General features: G+C 28.9%; 1 protein-coding gene across 1 annotated transcript; it reads right to left on the reverse strand.

Moving 5' to 3' along the window:
* Nucleotides 1-70: 70 nt before the first annotated feature.
* LOC130900012 (myrosinase 1-like) lies at nt 71-5,124 on the reverse strand. The gene is made up of 9 exons (XM_057810318.1): nt 4,912-5,124; nt 4,225-4,316; nt 2,420-2,620; nt 1,921-2,334; nt 1,663-1,757; nt 1,296-1,568; nt 749-883; nt 461-564; nt 71-342 (listed from the first exon to the last, which is right to left on the reverse strand). The coding sequence occupies exons 1-9, from the start codon at nt 4,959-4,961 to the stop codon at nt 216-218; spliced, it is 1,491 nt and encodes a 496-aa protein (XP_057666301.1). The 5' UTR covers nt 4,962-5,124; the 3' UTR covers nt 71-215.
* Between the last annotated feature and the right edge of the window lie 8,681 nt (nt 5,125-13,805).

Raw genomic sequence — 13,805 nt, forward strand, 5'->3', positions numbered from 1 at the left:
CAGACACGAATACTGAAAGTACTACGGGTAATTCACTATTCACTTAGGTATTTAACAAACTACACAGAAGTAATGATAAACATATTTATTGTTATATTCTAGATACAAAATAACCAGGTATACGCAGTTTAATATTAAAATATAAAACTGTACATTGTTTATACTATATAAATACACCTGGAGTCCTGAAAACAGTCTTATAGAAATTCATTTATTTAAAGAGTGCAGTTAAGGTGAACACATGGTGTTTGAATAAATTGTTTATACCATTCGGCGGATTTTCTTGCTACTCTCGTTCTGTTGGGGCTGTTAAAATCAACTTGATAGATTCCATATTTTGTACTGAAATAGACAAAAAAGTAAAATGCCATTGCTTGAATAAACAAAGCTATAATTGAACTAAACCATAAGCTTTTCAAATGGATGTAGATTTTTGCGTTTTAAAAATGTTATTACTCACTTGTAGCCGATAAACCACTCGAAGTTGTCCATTAAACTCCAAACCGTGTAACCCAATAAGTTAACACCGGCATCCATTGCGTCTCTGAAGTGACTTAATGAATACTGAAATAAAAATTCACTGTTTAATGAAAAAAAAAAAACTAAATTTAAATTAACTTTTGTCTTTAAAATACTTATCATAGATATACAATAGGATGAGAAGAAAAGACAAATTGTCTATATGATGCAATCTAGATTTTGTCATTTAAAATGGTTTCTGTTTAAAAAATCATTAACGTAGTCTAACCTTCAAGAAGGTGAGACGATCATCATCTTCTAATGAAGCAGTTTCCAGTCCCAAACCGTTTTCTGTTATAAAAATATCTGGTTTTCCATATTCGTTATGAGCCCAAAGTAATAAATCACCCATTCCGTCAGTATTCTAAAAACAATTGATTATAAATTAAACAGCATACATAATATTTAATGCAAAATTAGCGTAGACATTTTCCGTTCCGTACTTCGTCTTAGAAATCTAAAGATTTTTGGGTCGCTGAGTATGAATATGAAGCTGAAAAACTGAAATATGAATATTCAATATGGCTGTTCTGAATACAAATGGAAATCAATCAAAGACTTGTCGAGGCAAGATCGTTCAAAGACACAACAATTTGTGGTTGAATCCACATCAGTTTTCTTTATTTGGAAAATGGTTATGAAGAACGAGAGTGTTATATTGAGATGGCATAACTGATATTTGAAAAAAGCTTTTTGTGTTTTTTCTACTTTTAGTGTTAACAAGTACGACTCGTGCTATTTCAAATTTTTATTAAATTATCCATTCAAACACTTACCCCGAGTCCCTCTGCAAAAGTTACCGTAAGTTTTGCATCACTGTAAGGGCTGATATCGTTTATTTCTTTTTCAGGTGTGCTTTTAGCGTAAGTTGTATAGTAAGCATTGATAGCTACGTAGTCTGATGTTTTCCTAATAAGTTGTCTTTCCGCTAATGTGAATTTAGGTAAACGAGATTCGGGATACCCTTGAATTTTACTTCTGTAGTCGATACGTTCTTTCATAACTTCGGGGTAATCACCATAGTAAATTGGATGAAGTACCCATCCCAACTGTGAATGTAAATGAATAAAGTAGTGGATTTTCAGCATATTTATGGTTAAATAGAATTTTATTAGTTTCATGAATGAATGTATATATGCTTACCGAAAATTGCATGCACCTATCAGCTGCTTCAATATCTTCACGGCTGTCGCTAGCGGGATAGCAACGGCAAGCAGCGTTAGCTATGGTGAGTTTTCCTGAAAAGAAAATAATATTTTCAGTTATACTGGTTATCCCTGTGATAATTTTAAGCTAGATCGAATTTGTCTTGAAATACTGTTGCGTTAGGTTATACTTTGAACAGTACACACAAAAAACTATGGAATTAGAATTTTTATTAGTAATTGCACTGAAACTTACCGTTTTGCCTGGCTTTGAATTCTTTTTGGTAAAGGTGATAAGCTGCAGCGTGTGATCTGATCAAATTATGCATACACACGTATTCTCCTCCTACGGTGGTCAAGTTATATCCTGGAGCGAAGGGAGCGACGAAGGGAATATAAAAGTTTTGTCCGTAACCAGTACATTGGATAGTAGGTTCATTGAAAGTAATCCAGTATTTAACATCGTCTCCGAAATTTTCGAAGCAGATTCTAGAATAGTTGGAAAACCAATCGGGGAAGTTATAGTTCTGGAACCCTCCTTGTTCTTGTAGAATTTCTGGGATATCCCAATGAGATAGGGTTACTACTGGTTCTATGTTATTTTCTTTCAGTAGTTTGATAAAGTTTTTGTAAAAGTCTATACCCTTTTGATTGATGTGATTGACCAAACCTAAAATTACATATTGTTAAACACGAAATGTATGTTCATATAATTTCGGTTATGATTTTCATAAAAAATAATTAGTTGAACTTACCATTGGGTAGAATTCTCGGCCAGGAAATGGAAAATCGATGATGAGTTACACCAAGATCTTTCAAAATTTCAATATCTTCTTTATATTTATGATAAGTGTCGCAAGCAATATCTCCATTAGATTTATCCATGATTTTTTCAGGAAATAGATGTGTAAATCTATCCCACATACTTTCTCCTTTTCCATCTTCGTTCCAACCTCCTATTGACAAAATTTATTTTATTTACCTTTTTAATATTTCGATAAATAAATGTCATAAAAAATCGATTAAAATGTTATTCAGAGATCATACATTTTTGATTTTCTAGTTTATTTGATAACATTGTCAAGTTCAAAATCTCGGAAGTTGAAGTCGAGATTTTGATAAATTCAAGGGAATTATCAGGCTCGTGGTATTCAGCTGATTAGGTTACCACAGTGTATAGTATTAAAATGTAATTTGGTTATTAGGTATATTGGAAAAAATAAGAATCTGCAAAATAGTAATTTAGAATAAGATATTGAAATGTTTTCATAGTACAGAACTAACTTGTTTATTTCCAAACACTTATATTAATATTTCCTAGTTGATAGCTGAAACTTAAAGAAGAAACTTCTATAAATTCAAGGGAGTTATTGTCACGCTAGGCTGACCACGATGTGGTTGGTGTATTAGAATGTGAAGTGATTATTAGGAAAAGCGAAAATCTACAAAATAAGTTAGAAGATTAAATTATATCAATCCTATGGTACCGACCTAACTCAATATTATTTTTATTAATATTGTTTGAGATAAGATATATTTTTCGAAGTTTATTTACATTGAAAAATATTATTATTTATCTTTAATTTCAATGTCAATTGTTAGCGCCAGAGAAAAAAAATATTGACAAGTAGTAAAGTATTCAAAAATAATTGAAAATTTTCCGTTTATTATTTAAATAGAACTCCTTTGGAAAGTTAGATTTATGGAAGGTCGTTTCATCATCTTCAGCCCACCTGTTAGAAAAGGTTGTTGGCAGTTGATTAATAATCCATACAGACAATAACGGTGAAACTGGATTTATGAATGTTGGTTTACAATTAACATGAAATGTTTTCAAACAATAGAGAATGTCAGAAAACCATTCTTGTTTGAGAAGTGTGAACATAAAACTGTCGAAAAGATTTAAATAAGTAGGTAAGCATGGCTTGTTAAAATTAAAGAACAAAAAAAAGATTTTTTGCAGGAATTTTTTGGTATAGGTGTTGCCCAAAATTTACAGCATACAAAATAAATCAAAATAGAAAGTAGAAGTATTTATACTTCATTATTACTGCGAATTTTAACCAACTAATTCATCGAACTCAACTATAATAAAATGTTAAGTATTTGTCCTTTAGTTGCCCATTGTACTCAGTAAGGCTAATAAGATGGGTATACTGAATTTAATTAAATAAACTAACTAAACTTTCTAAGGACAAACATCAAATCAATTTGTATACGATATACAGTAAATTTCTAAAAATGAAATTGAAATTCTATAAATCTCAATTTTATTTTGAAAATAAAAACTGCCCTTGCATCAATAAATGTAATCACCTCCTCGGGCTTTATAAATAATATAATCCGTAGGGGGCTTATGACACTTTTACATCACATTCTATATTAATAGTAAAATAGTAGTAAATGTCAAGTAAACGCTTTGAAATGAGGCCTAATAAACGATGTCGTTGTATTCGTTAAACATTTTATAAAAATAAATACTTGATATTTTTTTTTCTTTCATGTAAATTGTAATAAAATTATCATTATTACGGTCACGTCGAACAGTAGAGGATCTTACCTTCTATCTGGTAGGCGGCAGTAGCAGTACCAAAAGTGAATCCCTCATTTTTCGGAAAAGGTTTATTGTTAAGAACATATTCAGTCGTGACACTAAAAAATGATCAAAAATTAATGAATATTGAACAAAATTTATTATTTGTTAACATTGTGATATCAGAAACTGAAAAAATGTAATATAAATATGAGAAAAACTATACAAATGTTAATAAAAATTAAAAACACAAAAAATTAGCTAATTTTATAAGATTTCTAAAAAATGACAAAAGTATGAATATTTTTTCAATAAATTCTCGTACTTTTTAATATATTTTCTAAGTGTTTGCATAGGTTTCAGGCTGAATTCTGAAATTGTATATATGTAAATAGATTTTTCAATTTTTAGAGGTTTTTATTTGTTTTATTACTAAAACTTTACAATGAACATAGAAAACAATAATGGTAAGAAAGTGAAAATGGTTCAAAGCAGAAATTATAATCAAAGAATAAAACTCTTTTTCGATCAAATTTTTTCTAAAATAATCAGTCTTTAAGATAAAATCCAAATTTCAACATTCTCTTCATTTTATTTGTAACATTGAAACACATTATAATAATAGAAAATCTGAAAATACATATAAGATTGATTGACAAATAATATTTTTCAAAAAATAAGTTGGAAAATAAGAACAAAATTTCAATAACTTACCACATGTGTACTAAAGCACATAACAAGGTAAATCTTCTAAGTATAGCCATTTTGATGCGTTTTGTTGCTCTAATAACTCTGGGGCTCAGATGGACTATTTATATTATTCATAATAGATTAAACTGGCATGGGTATATCTAATCAGGTAGCTAATTAATATAACCGGGGAGATAATACCAATTAACGGAAAGTTTTACTGTACCTAGAGGGTGTTTATCACGGAAATAATTATTTGATTTGGTGAGAAACAATTTAAGAGTCGTTAAAATATTAATCAGAAAAATATTACAAAAATGCAATATTGAAAATAATAATTAGCAAATGATAAAAATATCAATTAAGTTACAAATGTAGGACGTTATCTGTGTTATGCGGTCGTAACTGCGAATAAAATATTTATTTTGCATATTTGAAAAATATTTCATTCAAATTTATCTCGAGTTAAATAGCTAGACTGGTATATTGTTTTCAATATTTCGAAATGTTGAAGAGACTCTTAGAATCCTTCTTTTCTATATTCTAGCAGATATTGGGTGACCTGTTTACAATGCCTCGATTTCTTTTATTGTGTGTTTTACGGTGTTTAATCCATATAAACATTGAGCAAATAAGAGTAGAATGTATATTAAGGAGCTTCATTCTGTATGGTAGTGACATTTGCTTGGAAGTTATCTTCCATTCTCCAATCTCTCATTAGAATTTTTGTTATGCAGTGATTACGAAATGAATTGCCAGGCAAGACTGTAACTGCCATCCAAACATATTCAGCTCTGTAGTAATTTGGGACAGAGACTATAGTGTCACAGCAAAAAAAGGGACACAATAGATCCTTGGGTTGCACTGTATATGACACCATGAACTACATATACTGCTTAACTGTTAACTTATGCAATAAATATTTCCAATATTGGATAATGCCTTCTGAATGAATAATTACACCACCGCAACTGCTCTAGCAGTGGAAAGAAATATGAAGAGAATATATTGGTCGATCTGAACTGAGGAAATTACGATATTTAAGGAAGATTCGTGAAGAAATGAGGTCCAAGAAGAGAAGAAGTTTTTATATTTGTTATAGCAAAATTCTATTTTATTTGTAGAAAAAAATTGTACTACACTAAATATAATGTTTATTCAAAAAAATGTGCAAGAGACAAAGCTTCAGATTCAATTTCTGTTATTCCAATGAAATGAAATCTATAAAATGCACAATGAAAAAAATTGAAATTCCGAGTATAATCAAGTCTTTGAAAATCACAGTGTCGGAAATCTTTGAAAACTTCCTTATCTTCTTTTCTTCAAAGTAACTGTAGGTAACTCAAAATAGTGTGAACTTAGTTTAGTTGCAAATATCCAATACTACAGATACACTTCAATACTTTTGAGGTTTGAGGTGCTTCATATAATCAAAATCTTCATTCAATAATAGACTTTAGTGCAGAATCCAAATATAGAGGAAATTATTTTTCATGAAAGTACCAGTACGGCCAAGTGTTTTACTGTAACCACATCAAAATATTGTTTCCTTGACACTTTTCCAAAGAATTCAACTTATATTTAAAATATGTTGTTTGGGAGATTATTTATTCGAAGCAACTTTTTCATGGCGTTGAATATAGACTACGAGGAGTTCAGTGAAGATTAGAGCATAGAGAATAGAATAGATAACACTTGGAAAAGAGCTTGTAAGTTATCTTTAAGATAAACCATTGATTTGATTATTTTCTACATATCTAGCAATAACTTGTAGTGATACATAAGTTTGGATTTATTAATGAACAGAAAATTGTGGTAAGCCTTTTCAATATTTGTAAATAATTATTTTCAGGTTTAATATTCGAATTATATTACGAGTATTTTTCATATTTCTTCTTCGTATATTTTTCCTGAAAAATTTATGTAGAAATATATAAAAGGCATTTCTAAATTTATACATAGAATTCAGTCATTGTCTGAATAAACTATAATGATTTTCAAAATTCCTCTTACATTATAAGGGAGCGAAATGTCGCTTAAAAATGATGGAATTCTTTAAAATGCCCGTCTATTTGCAAACATTTCTTTATCTTAAATTGTAAAAAATGTAAAAATGAAATACGTATTTATTTTATTCTTCATTAAGAAAGTAACAAGATTGTTGAAAAAATACCGACAGTCAGGTCTATGTGATTGCATAGAATTTACAAAATTTCAAATTTCTCTCTTTACTAAAATATTGAAAAATCAATAAAAACTCAATTTTACAACTTATAACTTGTGGGGGTGATATCTCCGAGGAGGCTCGGCTCCGGAATTATATATTTTTTTATAGAATTTATTTTTGACGTTTTTATCAAAATTTTACAGTGATAATTATATGAATCAATAGACAATATATCATATCAATATCAAAACCAATGTATTTTAACCGTACAAAATTTCTTCTTCTTTTTCAACAAATTTTGATACACGAAGTTATAAATTTCAATGTTTCTAAAATAATATGAATTGATTTTACAAGAAAATTTGAAGTAATTGAAATAAAAATTAAGAAAATGTTTGGTTGAGACAGATTTTATTTTGATACACAAATCTGTTGATTTATACAATTATCAGAAGTGTCACTTTGAAACCATTATCAAACGAGGGAGATTTATGAGTTTCCATTTTAACGGCATTCTCGATGGCAAGCTTATTTTTATTTTAATCATTATTTTTTATTTTTCTAGTTTGCCTTATTTCGTTTTTTTCCAAAGAGTAGGCAGATTGAGGCCTTGGAATCAGTCGAAAGGAGTTAGTTAATGCATGGGATAGGCACCAATATGTATATTTTGCAGCATTATCTATAAGGTCGTATTTTTATTTTATTTCAACAAAAATTCATATTTTCTATGCTTAGAAAAATTCAGCTTGGTCTACTTCAATAATAACTTGAACTACCTTCTCTGATTTAAAATTAGTTTCTTTCATAATTTATTTAAGATAGATGAAAATTTACGTTTCGACTTCTTTTAGTGTTTATCAAGTTACTTAACTTGTTATTAAGGAAATATTTTCATGATTATTATTATGTATTATTAGTCGTGAGCTTTTTTATTTACTCTAAAAAGTTATCTTTTGATAAAAAGATTTGAGGGTTTGTTCACCTTCCGATAAATTTTCGTTAAATTTCTTACAAGATAAGTAAAAATGATTAAAATTATCATAAAATTTTTATTGCGATTTCATATATCTTTCTATATTGTTTTTATTACGCTGATGGAACGATGAGATTATGGTGAATTACTTGAAAAAAAAAAATGTAATGAGAAAATTTTGTTGCTAGTGTAAGCAGATATCAAACGCCTTTTTGACACCTTACATCATTTACTCGGTTTCGTTACATAAGTTGTCCAAAAATATAAATATATTCTTAAATTTCTTCATATTTGTAACTGTATATTATCGAAAAAATAAAAATTTGTCACAAGTTTTTAAGAAATAACAATATGAGTTCTTTGAAACAAAATTTCAACACACTATCTTTATTAATTGAAACTTTTTTTATCACATGATTAGATCTCCAGATTCACTAAAAAGGAGTAGAAAAAATAAATAGTGATTGGAACAAAAATAGATATTTAAAAAAATAAAAACCATATACTGATATTGTATATTATTTACCAAGAAGACAATAATTTAACATCTTGAATCATTTTTAAGTTATTAACCACATGAGTACAAGAAGTAATTGAATATTTCATAGAGCCTTTCTATTTAGGATGCTACGATATTTCTAGGAATGTAATTTAAATATGTTTGGAACACGTATTCCTATTTCAGAGAATTATTCCACAAGAACAAATCCATCAAAGCCTAATCTTGCTACAATCCATATGCTAACTATGGAGTTGAAAAATTGATATTCAATTCCTAATATGGCAACCGATTGAGCCAGCCTATTGATATAAAGTATGTGTATAAATTCTGTAATGAAATATTTGAAATTATTATTTTGCAGTTTTTCGGTTAGAATTGCTCAAAAACTTCTCAAGATAGAGTAATTTTGAGGCCATATTACACCTTTGTTGAATACTAAAAATATTTTTGACCTTTATAACTTTTAACAGGATGTCTGTTAAAATTCTTGATAATATAGATTTATAATTAAATCAGTCTTGTACCTCTAATGAACAACAGGATACCTGTATCAAGATTCGGATTAGATACCTGATGTTTTCATCTTAGAATTAGTTCTATGAAATTATTTTGGGATTGTTATCTTATTTCAAACCAATGACTAAAAACAATAACAAATTTTTATCGTTTCATAAATTTTATCACTTTGTAAATAAACTATTAAAGAAGTATATTTAGACCTTATTGCCATTTTTGAAGCTTTTACGTTTTAATGTTTGCATTAATAGGATTGAAAGAAATAATTTTTTAATAAGTCAGAACTACAATTCATCTCAAAGTGTAATACTCTGTTTACAATTCATGTTGTACTATATTGTTGAATATAACTTGAAGTATGCCTTAGAAAAAATGAATAACTACTCTACAAAAAGTTGTATAACGAGATTTTTCACTTTATTGATGGTAAAATTTGTGCAGTTTGTGACTCCGAAAATGATTTTTTGAATTCGTTTCTCACAAAAAATTAACATTTTGACCGGTATTACGATCACCGTAGCAATAAGACATTCATTTCAGAGTAAAATTAAAAACTCATTCCAAATGTCGAATAACCTAATAATTTTTTTTATTTTATTTTTGGAAATATTTAGAGCTTGTTTGCCAACAAAACAAAATAGCTTTGTAGCTAAAGTAAAATGTGAGTAGAAAGAATCTGTGGAGGATATTTTCGTAATTTTTCATGTTCTGTTTGGCTTCATTTCCATATGCAAGTTCAATATTATATGTTATGGTAGGTAGGTATTATTTCGTCCATGCTGGTACAAATTTCTTCAATAGGATAAAAAAAATAAAACTACATCAACGAACCACGAAATATTAGAATAACATTCAAAATTATTATATTATAATTATAATTATGAGGATTCAAAAATTCTGTGAATAATGTGACTGATGCTGCTACATATTTGAGATGTAAGAACTAAGGAAAAATTCATTTTTCTTATTAAAACAAATTTCTATATTGATTTTATCATTTCGATATTCATGATGTAGATGATCTATTGGTTAATATACATAAGCAAATTGTCAGTGTTTTAATAAGAAAAATTAATTTTTCCTTTGCTTTTACATCTTAAAAATATGTAATAGCAATCTATTAATTTAATACAGATTTTATTTGATTTTATTTTTATTTTGATATTCATGATGAAGGTGATCTATTGATTAATATAAATACGCAAATTGTGAGTATCAAGTCATATTTTGATAAAGACTTCAACAGGTTGAAACGTCAAATTTTTAAAAATCTGAAATCTAAAAATTATGAAAATAAACTTATTTTAAATCAAATAAGACCTAAAATCAAGACGATTTAGAAAGATAACAATAATTGACATTTGATCTGGGATAAAATAAAGTCAAATAAAATCAAAGAAATTACAATAAAGAGACAAAATACTGCATTTATAAATCATTTATAGCTACAGCTGATCGAACGTGTAGATAGGGTAGAAATGTGTTATTTCTGATACAAATCGTGTTAGAAAATATGTACTCGATGTATTTTCTATTTTCAATGTAAGTAGCATTTATTTCTTTGTACTAGCAATATAATATGAATAATCTTTGTTGAGTTGAACGACATGATATAGTTTTAGTTTTTAAAAACAACATTAAAAACATCGTTCAGGCACTAGATTTGATATCCGAATGACAAGATAATCAATTTTCATCCAAAGCTTCTACTATTTTATATACCAAGTTTTCGCTCTTTCCTCATTGTCATATTTTTTATATCGAACAATAAACTTTATCAAAAAATATTGACGGGATTGGACCTCGGCAAATAGTACACAATATTATTAGCGATTTGATGAAAAAGAGATCAGACGTTAATTTTTATTTTCCAGAAGCCTTTGAGAAGATTAAGACATCAGCATTAATTTACCGAGGAACTGAGAATGTTGGGTATTATTTCATTTCTTTTTTACATAAAATAAGATGTACGCTTTCAGTTCACTTCCAACTTTTTTCTGTTCTAGATATAAAATATGTCTTTTCTTTAATGTTGTTAAGTGAGCCAAATCAAAAATATAAAGTACAAGATTTGGTGAATTTGTAAATGAAGCGAATATCCACAGGCATCTTCACACGGCAGGCACCACTCGAACTACTAACAAAATGAGAAATATTTTTTGTGTGAGAGGCTATCGGTGGAAATACTGGAAAAGTCAAAGACAGAGAGAGATGTGTTTCCTTATATTAATTTAGATTTCGTATAATATGTGCTGTTCCAGTAATGTTTACTCTACCAGTACACCAACAGTCACAATTACACTGTCTGATGCGCGTTTCGATAACTAATTTATCGTCTTAAGAGTTAAACTGTAGTGGTAGTGTAAACAGTGTGTTTATTATGAATTTCACCAACGGTTCCAGAATTTTCAACTTAACCATTCCAGTAAATTCTTCTTCACTTGATGTTAAGATCCACGATGACTCAAGATCGTTTGGGCAGACTAGCATTTTTATACCAATTCTAAGAATGAGGAGGCAATGTCAGTCCTGTTGCCTGGGTAACGCATTTGCAGTATTTGGCATGTTCAAAGGGTTAAAAAATCAATATTGAATCGATTTTAAACCGATGTTCAAATATAAGTAGAAAAGTTCATTGAAATTTCCATTTAAACCATGATTATTTATAATTATTATTTCCATTCATCAATTTTTTCATACTTTTAGACTAAATATGTTTACTAAGGATTTTATTATGTATACATATTCACTAACCCCCATACAAAGGTCTTTCTACGCTCATGGAGATGCTTCAGAAAACTATCGTGGTTCATCTGCAATATTGAATAATTTGATTAGAAAAGGTGGGAAAAATCGAGCATCTGAATTAAAGTAAAAAACAGATACGACCCTATATTTATATATTTTTAATTAAATAAAAAAAATTTATATACGAAGTATGCCATCACTCATCAAAGTTAACCAACGATAAGTGCAGTCATAGCTGTGTGGGCGATCAAATTAGTAGATTTTTAAAACTTATTAATGTAAGAGAAAAATCTGAAAGCCGTGTGTTTAATTGAATCAGATACAACGCGGTTTTCATACAAGGAACAGTGGTCCAAATTTTGAATTGACAAGTGACGCTAATTTATAATTATATTTGAATTTTCAGTTTTTCCTTTTTTTATTAGAATAGGTATAGGAGCCGTATGATATTAGTGCTTGTAGTACCTAATAGTTTGCACTGTTATGCGTTCCTGCTAAGTTTTTTTCAGTCATTCTTTACAAAATTTTCTATTTAATTAAAAAACAACTTTGATTAGGATATCTAATTAATTTTGATATGAATTGTTAATATAACCACAATATCCTATGAATAATGATAGGTTTTGGAAATGAATTTCGAGACAAGGTCGAGCTGTGACTCGATTCCTGTATGTTTTATAATAAATGTCCACGACTCGCACTTATCCGGTTTTTTACTTATAGAATATGGAATTTTGCCAAGAAAATTAAACCGTAAAAAACACCATAACCTGAACTATGTGAGAACCTTTGGATAAATTAATCAAATAATTTTCTAGACGTTTAGTTTAGAGAATCGAACGTGCTAAGCAACGGAACTTAGACTTGTTTATTCTATCAATTTTTATTAGTATACACAGTCTTTTCCAAAATTTTCCTAATACTTTCCTAATATTTTACCGTTATGGGTACAATTTGAATTAAATATAATTTGCTATTCACTTGGTTTTATTTATTTTCCATAAAGGTTCGCTGACTTGTTATATAAATTAATACCGCCGAGCAATTTTGTTATTTTAAAATCTTAGAACTAGATAGTATGTATTCATTGGCGTTACTTAAGTTTTTCTCGCGACCTTATCACACTAAAACACATGTAACAAGCTCCGTACTCTACAGTTATTGAACTTACTACTACTTCACTCTAACTGTACTTCTGTAGATCACTATGGATCGATGACTTGAGGTTTGTTTGGGAATCTTTTTCATTTGTACACTTACCAATGTATATGTTACGTCAAAAGCCCGAATTCGGCCACTTCGCGAATTGATCGGCCAAATCGTGAAATAGCTAAGGACGCTGTAAAGTGGCTGGCTAATATCCGATCTTTTCTTGATTTCTAGAGAAGTGGCATTGGAAGATCAGCGAAAGTTAGAAGGAAAATCATTGGCTCGCTCTCTATATATACATACATAACTAATATGTCTTTTTTATAGGTATTTTTACATTAAAAAAGAGGCTTATTAGCAAACCAACTTTTTAATAAAAGAAATTTTAGAAATAGAAAAGTGGTGGTGAAGATATCAAGTAACTGGTAAGCGACTTTTTCTGCTCTTTTGGTTATTAGACGCCGTAATAATATAAACATGGTTAAATGATCCTTGTATAAACTTGTGAACGCCATCTGGGTTTGTCTGCATATCAATGAGATCTTCTTGACATCTTGAATTGATTTTTTTAAATTTCAAAGGCTTGGAAACTAGACCTTACTTAGGATTAGATAGTTTGGTTTCCATAAGCGGAGATATAATGTAATCACTTCTTTGGTTACATTTGTGTGCTTAGTTTTTAGTTACTTTTCAATCTTTGTGCGACCTCCGTCTCCAATTTTTTTATGGGTATCGTGCAGTATATCGAATAGTTCTTCTGTGTGTGCATAATACTGGATTACTGGCATGATAAATTTTTCTTTGCCGTTAACATCATATTTTTTCATCATACTCTTCTATAAAATTGCAGTATTTGTCTCTGG

The sequence above is a fragment of the Diorhabda carinulata genome, chromosome 1 (genome assembly GCF_026250575.1).
Source record: "Diorhabda carinulata isolate Delta chromosome 1, icDioCari1.1, whole genome shotgun sequence".
Classification (NCBI taxonomy): Eukaryota; Metazoa; Arthropoda; class Insecta; order Coleoptera; family Chrysomelidae; genus Diorhabda; species Diorhabda carinulata.

What these genes read in the sequence shown, in the direction of transcription:
- LOC130900012 (XM_057810318.1), bottom strand. Translation starts at nt 4,961, where the DNA reads ATGGCTATACTTAGAAGATTTACCTTGTTATGTGCTTTAGTACACATG. An exon ending in ATTCAAAGCCAGGCAAAACG is followed by an intron (nt 1,758 to 1,920) that starts GTAAGTTTCAGT and finishes TTTTCTTTTCAG; the next exon opens with GAAAACTCACCATAGCTAAC. An exon ending in ATCGTCTCACCTTCTTGAAG is followed by an intron (nt 565 to 748) that starts GTTAGACTACGT and finishes TTTTTATTTCAG; the next exon opens with TATTCATTAAGTCACTTCAG.